This window comes from Microcaecilia unicolor, chromosome 6 (genome assembly GCF_901765095.1).
Source record: "Microcaecilia unicolor chromosome 6, aMicUni1.1, whole genome shotgun sequence".
NCBI classification, from domain to species: Eukaryota; Metazoa; Chordata; class Amphibia; order Gymnophiona; family Siphonopidae; genus Microcaecilia; species Microcaecilia unicolor.
In genome coordinates, this window is record NC_044036.1 from 48,051,629 (window position 1) to 48,069,367 (window position 17,739).

General features: G+C 42.3%; 1 protein-coding gene across 3 annotated transcripts in view; it reads right to left on the reverse strand.

Annotated features, from left to right (window-relative positions):
• The window catches only part of ZRANB2 (zinc finger RANBP2-type containing 2), a 120,075-nt gene that overhangs the window by 65,825 nt on the left and 36,511 nt on the right, over nt 1-17,739 (reverse strand). For all 3 annotated transcript variants that reach the window (XM_030205463.1, XM_030205465.1, XM_030205464.1), the window contains exon 4: nt 9,065-9,147. In XM_030205463.1, coding sequence (XP_030061323.1) covers nt 9,065-9,147 — 83 coding nt within the window. The remainder of the gene's footprint in view (nt 1-9,064; nt 9,148-17,739) is intronic.

The following is a 17,739-nucleotide window of genomic DNA, read 5'->3' on the forward strand; positions in this document are numbered from 1 at the left end:
GCGCGGTGGGCGTGCCCTGCGTGCCGACCGTCCCGCGAAGCTTTTTTCCGGTTGGTGGGGGCTGCCGCGGACGTCACCCAGTCGTGAGAACAAGCAGCCTGCTTGTCCTCGGAGAATACAGTTCTACATATGATAATTGGTGATGGTCAGATGAAATTTTGTTTAGCTTAAATTTTTGACCATCCACTATATATGAAGAATCTGATGTGTGTATTTTGTGCCTTATAATGTCACTCATATATCCTTAAGTTTTGGAAATCCTGATATGAGTAGAACATCTGCATCCTCAATTCCTAGTCCTTATCTTTTCTCACAGCCAGTTATCATCTTGGTTAGTTAACTAGCCAATATTTTTATAAAGAGAGGAGCCTTGCTAATTGTATTCTGAACAGAATCAGACTTATGAGGAGACTCTCACTCTGTGTCCAGACTCTGGGCAAGATGCACTAAACTAAACGAGCCTTTAACAAACAAGTTTTTAACCGTGGCATGCACTAAAGGCCATTTTCCGACGGCGGTAGCAGCTAACGAAAACGGAATGCAGATGAGCAAATTGTGCAGAAACCCTATTGTAATGAGATGCACTAACCTTTTCCGATTGCCTTAACGGTGGAAATCGCCGGAAAATTTAACTTGGGGCTGTGCTAGATCAAAAAATTGTCAAAAATGTATGTCATATACGCCGCCCGAAGACGCCGTGCCGCTCACCTCTCCATTTTTCAATCAGCTGATATCACAGAGTGCAGTTGAAAGCGTCCATCAGAAAAATAGCCTTCCATTTTGGCCATTATTCACACCCAAATAATACAAACTTCCTTTTTGGCCGTGCTTCACTCAGCTGAAAGACCTGGAAGTCTCTGAGCCAATCACAGCGTGTTTAGCTGCTCACTAAACGCACTGTGATTGTCTCAGAGACTTCCAGATCTCTTAGCTGACTGTGAAGCACGGCCAAAAAGGAAGTTTTTATTATTTGGGTGTGAATAATGGCCAAAATGGAAGGCTATTTTTGTGATGCACGCTTTCAACTGCACTCTCCGATATCAGCTGATTGAGTAACGGGGGTGAGCGGCGCGGCGTCTTCGGGCAACATGATATCATAGGTTTGGCGATTGTGCGCATGCGTTTCCTATACCGCTGGCGGAGATTACACCAGATTAACGATACTTTCATGCATCCGACGTTTGAATACCGCGCCGAACTTGTGTGTCTTTTTTTTTAGCGCATCCTTCGTTTTTTCTAAAACGGTAATGACTTTTACGTTTTAAGTTGTTTTACGTTTTGTTGATGCATCTGGTCCTCTGTTTCTTGCCTAGGCAAATACCATTGTACTAAGGCGTGAATAAATCAATTACACTGCTGACTTGTTAAGCTCATTCTTTATTTCACAGCATTATCACTGAGAATTCTCCTCTGTGTGCCACACCAGGATGGGAGGATGAGTGAGGAGATGGAAGAGAAGGACAGTGAAGGTTGAAAGCAAGAAATTAAAGGACTAAAGTTGACTACAGGAAAGTAGAGTGAGGGAATCAAAGATGTAATATCTGACAAAAGGAATCTATGATGAACTGGTTATACCTTTTCTGAGCTTAAAGTTTCCTCCCATCCCTTTCCCATACCTTGGATTTAGCTCATGTTTTCCTGGTAGTATTCAAGATGAGTTATATACAGGTAACTCATGTCCATCAAAATATGTCTGTTTTTACCTAGTATCTCGGTCTAACACATCTGACTGTTACTCTCCTAATCAAGTAATACCACTGGCTCAAAGTCTACTATCCTATCCAGTTTAAGGTTTGTTCCCTTGTGCATAAGGCTTGTCCCCAGCTGACTTACAGTCTAAGCTTACATCTGAGGCAATGGAGGGCTAAGTGACTTGCCCAAGATTACAAGAAACATTTGTAAGATTGGTTCCCTAGGTTCTTAGCCTTCTGCTTTGACCACTAAACTACTCCATTCCTTCCCTGATTCACCCTATCCTTCTCTCCCACTTGTCCTCTATATCCCCTTGCTGAGCATCTCTTCTCCATTTATTTCCCCTAGATCTCTTCTTTTCATTGTTCCAAATTCCCAGTACAGAACACCAAGATCCCCTTCACTCAAAAACAGGCCAAATAAATTGAGCACATAAGAAAAGTAGAATATGACTTTATAAAGTTACAAAAATATAAATTTTATAAGCAAACCTATGAGAATGGACTACCTAACTGCAGTAAATTCTTGAAAAATCTGCCACAGGAGACCAGGGTCTGTGGGTGTATTTGTTCACCATAAGGTCATCAAATTTTCCCTCCTCAAAGAACTTGCTTGGCCCTCAAACAAGAATATGGGATGATGGATTCTGAAAGGTTCTGTCAGAACAGTGGAAAAGTCTACTAGGAAACCAAGTATACTGAAGGATTTTCTATTCCTTTCTTAATGATTTTCTCTCAGCCTATAAAGGCGTGGATACATTTTTTTAAGTGATTTGCTATACACTTCTTTGGTCTTACAGGAACAGTACTAAAATGGTTTGTATCTTTCTTTCAAAAACGACCGTTCTTTGTTAAACTCTCTTCCTCGAATGTCATGCTCCCTGAGGCTCAATGTTGTCCCCTTTTCTTTTCAATGTTTTTTAAAGTCTTCTTGCAGTATTTGTACAGTCAAAGTATTTCAGCTTACTAATATGCTGATGATAGTCTCCTTGTCATCCCTTTACAATGTATATCCCGATATCTTTCTCAGTCTTGCTTAGATAACAATTGCCTCTAAAATCTACAGTTTGATAAATTACTGGCGATTATAACCTATCTCCCATTGCTTCTCACCTCATAGGTTCCATTCTATCTCTAACAGAATCATTTAAATATCTGGGAATCATTATAGACCAGTGTTTGAGCACAAGTGAAATCTGTTATTTGTCAATGCTTCAGGGCATTATATTCAACTCTGTTCAATCAGAGTCGGCATGGGGGGGGGGGGGGGGCAAACAGGGCAGATGCCCTGGGCCCCCCAAAGCTCCAGGAGGCCCCAGCAGTCTTCCACCTCATCCAAGGACTCCCTCCATTCCCCTCATCCTCAGTAACATTGCATTTTGTTGACCCGGGGGGGGGGGGGGGGGGGGGGGGGGTATTCAGTAGCATATTAGTAGCACAGCAGCCTCCTTGACTGCATCTGTCCCGACGCTGTTTCTCTGCCGCATTCCTTCCCCTTCTGATGCAACTTCCTGTGTCAGCCTGGGAGGTTCTCCGTGGCTATGCCACCTATTGTGTTCAATACAAAAGGAAGTGCATTTCTGTTTATTTTCTCAGTGTTGCAGTTCTTGCCAAGTGGATTAGGAATTGGCTATTGGACAGAAAACAGAGGGTAGATATAGTGGAATTAGAAAAGGTGCAGAGAAGGGTAATGAAAATGATAAAGGGAATGGGATGACTTCCCTATGAGGAAAGGCTAAAGCGGCTGGGGCTTTTCATCTTGGAGAAAAGATGGCTGAGGGGAGATATGATAGAGGTCTGTAAAATAATGAGTGGAGTGGAACGGGTAGACGTAAAGCGTCTGTTTACACTTTCCAAAAATACTAGGACTAGGGGGCATGCATGAAGCTACAATGTAGTACATTTAAAACGAATCGGAGAAAATGTTTCTTCACTCAACGTGTAATTCAACTCTGGAATTCGTTGCCAGAAAATGCGGTAAAGGCGGTTAAGCTTAGCAGAATTTTAAAAAGATTTGGACGGCTTCCTAAAGGAAAAGCCCATAGACCATTATTAAATTGGACTTAGGGAAAATATTTCTGGGATAAGCAGCATAAAATGTTTTGTACCTTTTTTGGGATCTTGCCAGGTATTTGTTGCCTGGATTGGTCACTGTTGGAAACAGGATGCTGGGCTTGATGGACCTTTGGTCTGTCCCAGTATGGCAATACTTATGTACTTAATGGTCATTTCTCTCAATGGAGGAGACTGAACAGTGGCGTGCCACAGGAATCAATACTGGGACTGGTGCTATTTAACATATTTATAAATGATATGGAAATTGGAACGAGTGAGGTGATTAAGTTTGCAGATGACACAAAACTATTCAAGGTTGTTAAAACACATGCGGATTGTGAAAAATTGCAGGAAGACCTTAGAAAATTGGAAGACTGGGTATCCAAATGGCAGATGAAATTTAATGTGGACAAGGTGATGCACATTGGAAAGAATAATCCGAATCATAATTACCTGATGCTAGGGTTCACCTTAGGGGTCAGAACTCAAGAAAAAGATCTAGGTGTCATTGTAGATAATATGCTGAAATCTTCTGCTCAGTGTGTGGCGGCGGCCAAAAAAAGCACAGGATGCTAGGAATTATTAGGAAAGTGATGGTAAATAAGATCGAAAATACTATAATGCCTCTGCATCACTCCATGGTGCTACCACACCTTGACTACTGTGTTCAGTTCTGGTCGCCATATCTCAATAAAGATATAGCGGAATTAGAAGGTTCAAAGAAGAGCCCCCCAAAATGATAAAGGGGATGGAACTCTTCTCGTACGGCGAAAGGCTAAAGAGGTTAGGGATCTTCAGCTTGGAAAAAAGATAGATGAAGGAAGATATGATTGAGGTCTACAAAATCCTGAGCAGTGTAGAACGAGTAGAAGTAACTGATTTTTTACTTGTTACAAAAGTACCCAGACTAGGGGACACTTGAAGTTACACAGAAATACTTTTAAAACAAATAGGAGGAAATATTTTTTCACTCAACGGATAGTTAAGCTCTGGAACTCTTTGCCGAAAGATGTGGTAACAGTGGTTAGTGTATCTGGGTTAAAAAAAAAAGGTTTGGACAAGTTCCTGGAGGAAAAGTCCATAGTTGCGACAGACATGGGGAAGCAACTGCTTGCCCTGGGATTTGTAGTATGGAATGTTGCTACTATTTGGGTTTCTGCCTAGTACCTGTGACCTGGCTTGGTCACTGCTGGAAACACGATACTGGGCTAGATAACCATTGGTCTGACCCAGTATAGCTACTCTTATGTTCTAAGTTCTTGGAGTTCCTAGTTCAATTTTGGTGTTTATGGAGACGCTACGCCAGACGCGCTTAGAGCTTTTCGTCTGAGGAACCACGAGAGGAGTCCGAATCCCCTATTATGGGGAAGCGGAGAGGAAAGGTGAGGGAGGCTCCTATTACCTCGGCCGATATCCCCCTCTCAAGGCAACCGACGCTCGAAAACTTCGGAGTAACTCTGGGACCCCGGGCTACCTCTTCTCCTGCTACCAGACCAGCTTCCATCGACTCGGTCAGCAGTGTAGACGGGGCTTCCCTCAGCCCCGACGCCCGTGCGGCACCTCCCCAACCAGGAAGTGAGCGAGCGGTTTGTGACTCAGTTGGACCTATCCCGGTAACAGTGAGGAACTCCGAAGAAGGGAGCCTATCCGCACGCAATGGCGAAGGAGACCTGGTAGGACAAACTTTACAAACTTTTTCTTCAGTGGTAAGTGCCGGGTTAAAGCAGATCTCCAATGCCCCCCTTCCTGATATGAAAGTTGAGATTATAAAACCTGCCGTAGTGACTATGGATTCACTGTGGGACCTAACCTTTTCATTGCACTCTTCACTACAAACAGTTTTGTTAAAAAACGCTGGTGACATAAAAATTCTATCAAATGCCCTACTGTCCCAGGAGCAGATTAATGCCCGACAGTTGTCCGATACTCAAGCGCTTCAGGGTAAAATTCAAAAGCTGGAGAACTTGAACAAAGTCACAATTAAGGAGAGTATATTTAACAAATATGGAACATCTTTAAATCAACAGAGAAGACTTAATCTGAGACTTATCAACTTCCCCAGATCTCCAATAATTTCTGCGACTGAAATGTTCAAAAAATACCTGAAGGACGTTTTAGAGATGCCGAGTGAGACCCTTCCACCTATAACGAGGGTGATTTATCTCCAGACTTTTGTACCACCTAAATCTGGAAGTGACCCTGGAGTTAAGGAGGGAGAATTGAACTTGACGTCTTTTTTAGAATCTTCTTTGGAGATAGTTACCCAAAGGACAACAGCAGTGGTAACATTTGCACTTGAGATAGATAGGGAAATGGTATTGAAGTTATTCTTCAGACATTTGGACTCGATGTTTTTTGGTTCTAAAGTTAGAATTTTTCCGGATCTCGCAAGAGAGACCCAGTATAGACGTAAGGCCTTTTTGGAACTTCGTCAGAGAACTTTAAATCTGGGTGCAACATTCACCCTTAAATTTCCTTGTATTTGTCGTTTCCTATATCAACAACATAGTTACCAATTTTTTGATCCAAAACAACTCGAGGACTTTTTGATCTCTAAGGAAGTTGAGAATGCAGTTGTGAAAGTTTAGATATCCCACATGGGCACTGTAAGATAGATTGAGAATGTAACCGGAGTCAGTAATGTCTTGTTTAATTTTCATATAGATAAACATATACTTGTAAACTTGGTTCTCATTAAGGATTTCCTGTATAGTGGACGATGACTTTATTAATCTTTTCCCAATTGAGACAAGATTTTTGACTCAAAGTGAATTATGATTTTATTATTTCTTATTTCTATATGCTCTTTGATAAGATGTATAATGTGAAATTATAAAATAAATAAATAAAAAATTTTGGTGTTTATATTTCTGCTTCTGATCCCTTGTTCTGTATTTGGTGACGGTGTATTTGTTTCGTGTGTGAAGAAGTTATGCAAAGTTGTTTCATGTGAGGCAGTAATGGTGGATAGGGAGACTGAGGGAAGGGGTCCCTCAAATTTCTGCTCTGGGCCCCAGCATGTCTAAAACTGGCCATGCATTCAATTTATAGTCTTCTGGATGCTCCTACACAGTTCACCCTTCTCTACGCTACCGTTATGCTTTGTCTCGATTGTGCTAATGTGGTATCTGCAGGCTTTCATCTTTTATCTTCAGAGCTTACAGACAATACAAAATATGGCTGTTAGTCCAAGATAATAGGCAAACACATTCAATTGTGTGTCCCCCCCCCAGTTATTCAATACCATTGGCTTAAAGTCTATTATATCCAGTTTAAGGTTTGTTTCCTTGTGCTTAAACCATTATACCAGGGCTGCCTCCCATATCTGGCATCCCTTTTCTTTCTTTTCTCTACCCCTCATTTCTTGTGTTCTTCCTCTGGTTGTCAACTGGTTCTCCCACGGGCATCTGCAGATCATTTAGACTCTACCAGAAATGATACCATCTTCTTTTTAGGTTCCTCCCTTTGGAATACCCTCCCAGTAGAGCTGTAACTCAAATTCATCATATCCTAACTTTAAGGCCGTTTTAAAGATCCATTTTTTTCTTCTTGGCTTATGGGGATGCTGTTTGAAAGTAGCATGACAACACACATTAGCCTTTCCCCCCCTCAAATCTTACAATGTCTTTTTCTTTCATCCTGTCTTAACATGAAATGGAGTTCCCTTCCCTCTGTGGTATTTTGTTTGAACACCACCTTGTTTTGTGAAAGGTGGTATATTAAATCTGAAATAAACATAATCAATTGTGCCAGAGCCGGTGGTGGGAGGTGGGACTGGTGGTTGGGAGGTGGGGATGGTGCTGGGCAGACTTATACGGCTGTGCCAGAGCCGGTGGTGGGAGGCGGGACTGGTGGTTGGGAGGCGGGGATAGTGCTGGGCAGACTTATACGGTCTGTGCCCTGAAAAGGACAGGTACAAATCAAGGTAAGGTATACACAAAAAATAGCACATATGAGTTTATCTTGTTGGGCAGACTGGATGGACCGTGCAGGTCTTTTTCTGCCATCATCTACTATGTTACTATGTAATTGGGATTTATTAACTGCCTTTATAAAGACATTCACCCAAGGAGCACAAAATGTACAATTTTGTTAACACCACAACAATAGTGAAATGAACTATAGCTACGTAATGCAAGGTTCTACATTAGGAGTCGCTGAAAAGGGATCTAGGTGTCATCATTGATGATATGTTGAAACTTCTGCTCAGTGTGCGATGGCAGCTAAGAAAGCAAATAGAATGCTAGGTATTATTAGGAAAGGAATGGAGAACAAAAATGAGGACGTTATAATGCCTTTGCATCGTTCCATGGTGCAACCGCACCTTGAATATTGTGTGGAATTCTGGTCATCACATCTCAAAAAAAGTATAGTGGAATTAGAAAAGGTACAGAGAATGGCGAACAAAATGATAAGGGGAAGGGATGACTTACTTCCCTATGAGGAAAGGCTAAAGCGGCTACGGCTTTTCAGCTTGGAGAAAAGACGGCTGAGGGGAGATACGACAGAGGTCTATAAAATAATGAGTGGAGTGGAACAGGTAGACGTGAATTGCTTGTTTACTCTTTCCAAAAATACTAGGAATAGGGGGAACGCAATGAAGCTACAACGTAGTAAATTTAAAACGAATCAGAGAAAATAGTTCTTCACTCAATGTGTATTTAAACTCTGGAATTCGTTGCCACAGAATGTAGTAAAAGCAGTTAGTCTAGTGGGGTTTAAAAAAAGGTTTGGATAGCTTCCTAAAAGAAAAGTCCATACGTTAAAATGGACTTGGGGAAAATCCACTGTTTATTTCTAGGATAAGCAGAATATAATGTACTGTACTGTTTTGGGATCTTGCCAGGTATTTGTAACCTGAATTGGTCACTGTTGGAAACAGGATGCTGGGCTTGATGGACCTTCGGTCTGTCCCAGTATGGCAATACTTATGCACTTATTCTAGAAACAGGAGTAATGTGGTATAGTACATTAAATTTACATGTCTTACAAGCACATTTGCTGTTTTTTTAAATTAAAAAAGTAGACACTATAAGCAGGTTAGCATCCAGCAGGAGTACTTGAAGAAAATACAAAGAATTCCTAGTTTAAAATCACCTTTTGTTATAATTTTGGTGAACTTTTTATAATGTGTATTAGAACCATAAGATTCAATATTTATTATTACATATAAAACAGTTTTTATTTCTTGATATATTATACTTCCCATTATTTAGCGCAACAGAGCGGTTTACTATAATACAAAAAATGGGAAAAGAAACTTCAAATACTAGAAGTCATACATACATAAAAACAAAATAATTTGCAAGGTTCCTCACCTGTTCTTTCCTCCAATTTAGCATATTTTGGAGTATTGCACATATTACACTCTGATCTCCTGGCCCAATTCACATTGCCACAACTTTGGGGAAGAGAGAAAGAAAAACAAAACAGTAAGTGCACCCTGCTTACCATCTTTTATAGACATTAACAGGTGTTATTTTTCTTCCTATTAGTCTATGAAATATCTACTTCAAGTTTAGATATCAAAAAAATTATATACAGAGTTATTTATGTATTAGAAATGCAAAAATAGTGTTGCTGCCTCAAACTCATTCACAGTCATCGGTATTTGGTTGGAAAATATCAGTTTTGAAAGAAAACACATACAAATTTCTGGAAAGAACTAAAAACAATCCTGTTCAGGAAGGCATATCCCACCGACCCGACATAGAAGCCTTAGCACCTGCAACACAACAAAACCAAAAATCGTAATGGACACTCCCAACTTCCCTCTTCATTCCTAAGCTCCCCTAATATAACTACCTTACATGAACCTATTTTACTACAGTAACACCTGTATTTGTTCATTCCGGAACTGGCAAACGCCACTACGGTTCTATGTAAGCCACAGTGAGCCTGCAAATAGGTGGGAAAATGTGGGATACAAATGTAACAAATAAATAGAAATAAATAAGTCGCACTCTATGAGCTAGATACAATATTGTTGCTGACCGGTAGCAGGTATTTTCCTTAGACAGCAATACTGATCAGAACACAAGTGGTGACTCCCGAACTCTTATGTATTAACATATTACCCCACTGTCCAGAGCATCCCACTCATCAAGAAGGTTCAAGAGCTGCAATATCACACAGCTAGCACAGCTCAAACAAAAGCATATACTGTTTCTCATTGCAGACTAGTCCAAGTAGTAGCGCGAGGTGTGAAGGAAGGAGAAAATAGATCTTACCTACTAACTGTGACCATCTCTGGGAAAACATGACTAAAGTCACCAGAAATTAAAAAACAAAAACAAAAAAAGGTTTTAATGAATTCTATTACAGCAAACAATTTGTAATGTAAAGTTAGAACTTCAAACATGACATGAAAATCACCCACTCATCATTTTGGATTTGCGACGTTAGTCACATTTCCCCCAAAATGGTTGCAATTTTCTTTCCCTTTAGTCCTTCCAGATCAGTCCAGATGTTTAGGTTATGCACTCCTACAGGCAAAATGGAGACTGAGAACCACTGACTTTTGAGAATATAAACCACCTGTGTGACAACATCCTTAAGGTAATTGTAGGAAAACACCACTTTGAACCCTGCCAAGCGCCTAAAAACCCAGACTGGTAATAGGTGGCATCAGATAGTGTTCCAGATAGGCTTAGTGAGAACTCATGTGGGCGAAGCACCGGTATTTACCACCAGAATAAACCCCTATTGCCATTTACTTGCCTTCAGGGTCGCCAACCCAACAGAGCTGCTTCACAGACCTTTGCTCATGGCCGCCCGGGAAGCTGTGGGCGCCTGCAGAATGAAAGCCCCCTCAGGCCTCCTCTCCCGGAAGGCCTTGTTCCTGCAAGGCACTCAAGGCAGAGAAATGGGTGAACTACCTGTACTCCCACAGCCACATAAGCCTGCAAAGCTTCCAGACTAATGGAATCCTACAGGAGCGGCAGGACGGTCAGCAAGCAAGGCTGCTGGAATTGCTGGAAGGAGGTCCAAGAGCACGCCAGTGCCTCAAGCTTACCATGTGGCACAGCAGGAAGATGGCTCCCTCAGGTGCCCGCGCTCAAGAAAATTTCCAACGCACCTGCCAAAACGAGCTGTGAAGGACATCCAACCACATCCAGAGACGCAGTGGTTGGAGGGTTGGCACGGTAACAGCTGGGACAAATGTTTGCCGCTGCCCACAGGCTCCTGCAGGAGAGCCGTGAAGGACATCCAACCACATCCAGAGACGCAGTGGTTGGAGGGTTGGCACGGTAACAGCTGGGACAAATGTTTGCCGCTGCCCACAGGCTCCTGCAGGAGCCACATTTGTTTGCCGACACCACAAGCATAAAACCACTCACCCTTTTGGGGATCCGCAGGTAACGCCCAATCCTCCCACGGTGAGCCGTTACTACAAAGCGGCCTGAGCTTGCAGCACAAGTATGATCAGGCTGAGGAGCTCTATTTTTCTTTTCTTTTTTTTTTTTTAATTTGGTTTGCTGTGTCCACACAGCCAGCTCTTTTTTTTTTGGAGGCAGGATACAGAGAGCGTCTGAAGAAATCTCAGCCAAAGTTCCTTAGGGCATAGCTGGAGAGACCTGAAGCCTGGGACGTCTCAACCCCAAAAGCTCCACTGTACCTGGGGGACCAGGCTAGGAGCCAATCAACCCAGAGCTATATGGTCATGACCATCCACCTGCTGGATAGAGAGAACACTGAGGTTAAGGTGGCTGCACATGACCACATGTAGTAAACCTTTGAAGTTCTCTCTATTTCCACCTGCTGGTAGAGAGACATAACCCACTGGATTGATCTGTGGGATGCTATGGAATGGAAATTAAATAAAGTATCTATATCACAGTACTACTAGCTACTATTAAGGTCAGTTTACACTCAGTGTGAACTAAAATAAATAAAAGAATCCAGTTTTGTAGAATATGCTGACTATAACAGGGGTCCAGTTTTTTTTTGTTGGGGGGGGGGGGGGGGGGGGGGGAGGGCTCACAATGTAGAATCTCAGTACAATCCAGTATTTTTTTTTGTCATGCCGGAAGTAGTGTGCGCTGGGGGTGGGAACCACCACCGGGCTCCTGTAGTAGCACAGCGGTACTTCTGATTTGGCATGAGACAATGCTGTAGTAGCTCTACCATGGCATTGTAAAAGTGAATTGTAAAAGGGCCCCAAAGAACATTGCCATTTTTTTCAGTAGACGCCTGAGGTAGCTGCAGGCTTCCCATGAGGTGCTGGAGTGGGGGTGGACAAAGATTCATCCCTATTCCATCCCCATCCCCTCTCTATCCCCACAGTCAAATTTATGTTTTCTTCCCCGCTTCTCTCTGTTCACAACTGAAGGAAGATTTTCAGCTCCCTCCACACACCATGTATTTTTTTCCAGCACCCCTGCATCCACACACCATGTTTTCCCCCCCAGCCCTCTGCAGCCACACACAATGTTTTTTTCCCCCAGTTCCCCTGCATTCACACACAATGTTTTTTTTCCCCAGCTCCCCTGCATCCATACACCATATGCCCTCTCCCTGCACCCACATACACTCATCCAAATTACATCGGTCCTCTTTGGGGCAGGAAACAGATCCACTCTTTCCCTACCTGCTGCAGCTGATCTGGGCCAATACCTCCGCTTCATCCAAATGGCTGCGGAGACTTCATGCGGCAGTCTCAAGAGACTACTGTTTGAAGTTTCGGCGGTCATTTTGAAGAAGTGCACCGGCCAGTGAGCAGTGGAAGTAGGCGGGTAGGAAAGAGTGGGTTTTTTCCTGCCCCCAAAGAGGCCAGTAGACCACCAAGGCTGGGAAAGGTAGGTCCGGGGAGGGCCAGAAGGGGCCAGCCGAAGAAGTGTTTTTTTACTGCTAGAGGGGCAGGTTACAAGGGACAGCTTTAAAAAAAAAAGTCCTTGTTGACATTCCCGCGGAAATGAAAAAAAAAAAAATCTCCATTACAGTCTCAGCCACGGACGAGCAACATCTACAGCTTTCTTTCCCTCCAAGTGCTGCAATGGACCTCCCCCCACATGCAGCATAAACATAGGCAGTCCTACAACGTGTGTTCTAACTCCTGATTGGCCTAATCGCCAGGATTCTGCGTGAAAATGCTGAATCCTGCACACTTGCGCAGAATTCTGGCAGGAGTAATAATTACACCCGAGTAATACAAATTTGTAAGGAAAAAAACATAGAAACATATAAAAATGTAGGCAGATAAAGACCATATGGCCTATGCAGTCTGCCCATCCATGCCATCAATTCTCCCTATCACTCCCTTAGGAAACCTATATACTTGCCCTAAGCTCTCTTGAATTCAGATACCATTTTCCTCTCTACCACTTCAACTGGAAGGCCGTTCCATGAATTCAAAACCCTTTCCGTGAAAAAGTATTTCCTCAGGTTACTTCCGAGTCTATCCCCTTTCACCTTCATCCTACACCCTCTCATTCCAGAGCTTCCTTTCAACTGAAAGACTCTCACCTCCTGTGCATTTATGCCGCGTAGGTATTTAAATGTCTATCATATTTCTCCTCTCCCGCCTTTCTTCCAAAGTATACATACTGAGATTTTTAAAACTGTCCCCATACGCTTTACGACAAAGACCACTGACCATTTTAGTTGTCAACCCATGAACCGACTACATCCTGTTTATATCTTTTTGAAGGTGTGACCTCCAGAATCGTACACAATATTCTAAATGAGGTCTCACCAATGTCATATACAAGGGGCATTATCAACTCCTTTTTCCTACTGGCCATTCCTCTCCATGTGCACCCAAGCATCCTTCTAGCTCTCGCTGTTGCCTTTTCTACCTGTTTGTCCACCTTAAGATCATCACATAAAATCACACCCAAGTCCTGCTCCTCTTTCGTACAAAAAAAAAGGTTCTTCACCCCCTAAACTGTACCATTCTCTCAGGTTTTTGCAGCAAAAATGCACGGCCCTGCATTTTTCTTTTAGCATTAAATCTTAGTTGCCAAATTCCTGACTATTTCTCTACCTTTGCTAAATCCTTCCTCATGTTATCCACACCATGAGGAGCGTCTACCCTATTGCAGATTTTAGTATCATCCGCAAAGAGGCAATATCGCTTACAAAAATGTTGAAAAGAACCGGGCCAAAAAAAAAAAAAAAAAACAACCATTGAGGCACACCACATAACATCCTTTTCCTCAGAATGAGTTCCGTTTACCACCAACCACTGTCACCTTCCACTCAACCAGCTCTCAACCCAGTTACTTTAGGGCCCATACCGAGGGCACTCCGTTTATTTATTAGTCGTCTATGTGGAACCGTGTCAAAGGCTTTGCTAAAACCTAAATACACCACATCTAGTGCTCTCCCTTGATCCAACTCTGGTCACCCACTTAAAAAAATTAATCAGATTTGTCTGACAAGACCTGCCTCTAGTGAAACCATGTTGTCTCGAGTCCTGTAATCCATTGGATTCCAAAAACTTTATTATTCTCTGTTTTAAAAGCGTTTCCTTTCATTTACTTACCACAGAGGTCAAACTTACAAGCTTGTAGTTCCCAACCTCTTCTTTACTTCTGCTTTTGTGAAGAGTGACCACATCTGCTCTTCTGCAGTCCTCTGGGACCACTGCCAACTCTAGAGAAGCATTGAAAAGGTCAGCCAGCAGAGCTGCTAACGTCCCTAAGTTCCTTCAGTACCCTCAGATGTATGCCATCAGGCCCCATCATTCTGTCCACCTTTAGTTTAGTAAGCTCCTCACCAACATAGTGAAAATCGTTCACGGACTACCATCCCTCCATTCCTATTTTTGTCTTCTGCGGTCCTGCTCCCAGCCCTTCAGCTGTGAACACTGAACAGAAATATTTGTTAAGAGATTCTTATCTTTATCAGTTTCTACATATTCTTCCCCGTCACCTTTCAGTCTCATAATGCCACTTCTGCACTTCCTGCTAACACTAATGTATATAAAAGGTGTCTTGTCCACCCATTTTACCATACTGGCTATTTTTTCCCATTTGCTTCTTTACTTTCCTGACTACTCCTCTAGTTTCTCTTAGCATTTCCAGATATTGTCACCTGTCTTCCTCTTTTTGCAATCTCTTGTAGCTTATAAAGCCTATCCTCTTGTTCTTTATCTTTTCCGCTACTACTTTTGAGAACCAAAGCAGCCTCCACTTCCTGTTTATTTACTTTCCATACAAAAAATGTTTGTTGCTCTTACAACAGCTCCTTTTAGTTTTGTCCACTGCTTTCCAACTTCTTCCAGATGTTCCCATCGAGACAATTCCTTGAGGCAATCCCCCATATGAACAAAGTTAGGTTTTTGAAGACTAGAACCTTTGCTACTGAATGAACCTTCTCCACAAATACCTTAATATTAAACCACACCATCTGGTGATCACTGGATGCCAGATGCTCACCTACTATAACATCAGGAACACTCTCCCCATTAGTAAGCACTAAGTCCCCACCCCATATGAGCTACATTACCAACTGCTGGAATAACTCCCCCTGTAGAAAAATCGAAGGTCTTCCTACTTCTAAAAGACAACACAATAGGGGGTACCCCCTCAACATCTGGCATATTAAAATCATTTATTAATAGTACTTCCCAATTCACACCTGTATTTAAAAAATGTAAAGAAAAGTAACTTAAATGTCAAAAGATTTTTTTTTTTCACTGTTCTAAATTAAAATCCACAATTTAGGGCACAGCCAGAACATCAGGAAGAAAAAAAAAAAAGAAAGAAAAATCAAAACAAGAGAGGAAAACAGTATCAGACATGTGTTGGAGGTTTAGAGGTGGATACCTGTAAACCTCTTGCTGGAAAGAAATTAAGAAGCTTTTATCCGACAAAAAAAGGTCAATTGTGATGATTCATAGAAAATATTTTACATTATTATACCACAAGATATATTTACAAGAAAACTTTAAATAATACCATGCTCCTATTTGCAGGACCCTGGCCCCTAGAAGCAAAAACTGTCAATGTTGTGATTGTGTGACTCTTGCCACATCTGGGACTACTCAAACCTTAATACAACAGAACAATTCGTCTATGCCAAACAAAAATTCCACAAGACCAAATCATGTTATCACTATATGAGCAAAAATTGCAATTGACGTTCTGTTTGAGATGACTCATTTAAATTGTCCAAGTTTAAATATTCAATACCTGAAAATTCTAATGAATCTGGTAGATTGACCACTTTATTAGTTGAGGTCTCAGGTAAAGGAAGAACATAATATACTGGACTGATTTATGCGTTGGGTCATTTTGATAGGATTTCACCTTCTGTTGGTGATCTTCACTTACTACTCGTACACCTATGTATTAAGTTTTAAATAGCTTGCCTAACCTATATATCAATCAATGGTTTAACTGTGGATGGTCTTACAGACCTACTTGAGTTCCCTTCTTCAGGAAGAAGTTTGTGTTTTCTTCGAACATTGCAACTGGGTCTTCCTGCTTTAAGAAACTTTAGGTTAAAGTCAATTTAATGGGTTCTTTCCCTTTCTATGGGGCGTAAATCTGGAGTGAACTGCCAATATCATTGAAAGATTAATCATCCTACTTATCTTTTCGTAATGGTTTAAAAACTTATTTTTAGCAAATAGGTTATTTGGTTTAAAGAATTTAGTCTGGCTTATATTTTTAATATACTGTACTTTTGCTTTATATATATGGTAATAATTCCTCTGATATATGAGAGTCTGTTCACTTATTAACTGCTGTGAACCAAAATTAATGGATGGTATATAATACTCAAACAGAATAGGCAGGTGGAAGCTATTTAAAGGAAGTTTTGAAAATACACAGTCAATGTAGTTATAGCTGATATTCATGAACATTTTAGAAAATGAATAAATCATAAATTATGTGAAAAAATGAATAAATCATATGAAGAAAGATCCAATCCGTCGATCTAAAGCCAAAATGTCCTTCATAATCGTCAAATCCAAAGTATCTGATTCAGGGATGTAGCCACGGGGGGAGGGGGGGGGGGCTCAGGCCTCCCCTCCTCCAGTATCTACATATATACTTGTCCGGCATCCTCTCACCCACAACTCGCAATTGTCTGGTATCTTTCTCCCTTTTCTTCTTCCTCGCAGTCCAGCATCTCTTTCACTTCTTCTCTTCCGCCCTCCCCTCCACAACACTGCTGCTGCAGTTCTCTTGACTTTCCAGCAGAATCAGCTCTCAAGACAGCCTCACCTCTTGTTGGCCCTGGAAGCTCTCTCTCTGCAGCATCCTGCCTATGCAAGAACAGGAGCTTGTGCAGAGAGAAAGTTTCTGGGGTTGGCAAGGGGTGAGGCTGACTTGAAAGCTGACACTGCCGGAAGGTTGGAGAACAGCAGAGGCAGTGTGGGGGGCAGGGAGGGACGTTAAGAGATGCCGGACCGCAGGAAGGAAGGGGAAGATAAATGCTAGTGGGGGGGGGGGGGGGGGGGGGGAGGGCTTGGAGGTAGAAAAGATGGAGAGAGATACAGTATCTCTCCCTCTCTCTCCCTCCCGCAGTAGATTCAGCTCCATTGGGAGGGGTCAGGGTAGAGATGCTGGATACAAGGAGGCGTAGTAATAGCAAAAGGAACAGGTACAAGGACAAGGAAGGAATGATGGTAGACACAGACAATATCAAATAGAGAGGAGACCATGGAAAGATCCGAAAATAGATGGATGGGGGGGGGGGGGGGGGGGGGAGTACAAAACGGATAGCACTAGGGAGTGGGGGGATAAGAGGGAAGAATACAAGATGGATGGCACTAGGGGGTGGGGAGAAAAGGGGTACAGAGTAAAAGATGGATAGAACTAAGGGGAAAGACAGAACAGTACGCTGATGGGTTGGGAGAATGAGTGAGGGTGTGAAATAGGGGGAAGAGAAGGGAGATAAAGTGCGGGGAAAAGTTGAGACAGTGTGAATGACCTGAAAGAATGCAAAAAAGATGAGTGCCATTGAAAAGGAATGGGGGTAAATGGGGAGGGATAGGAGAGGAAAGGGATAGGTTTCTGAAGGGGTTGAGAAGGCAGAA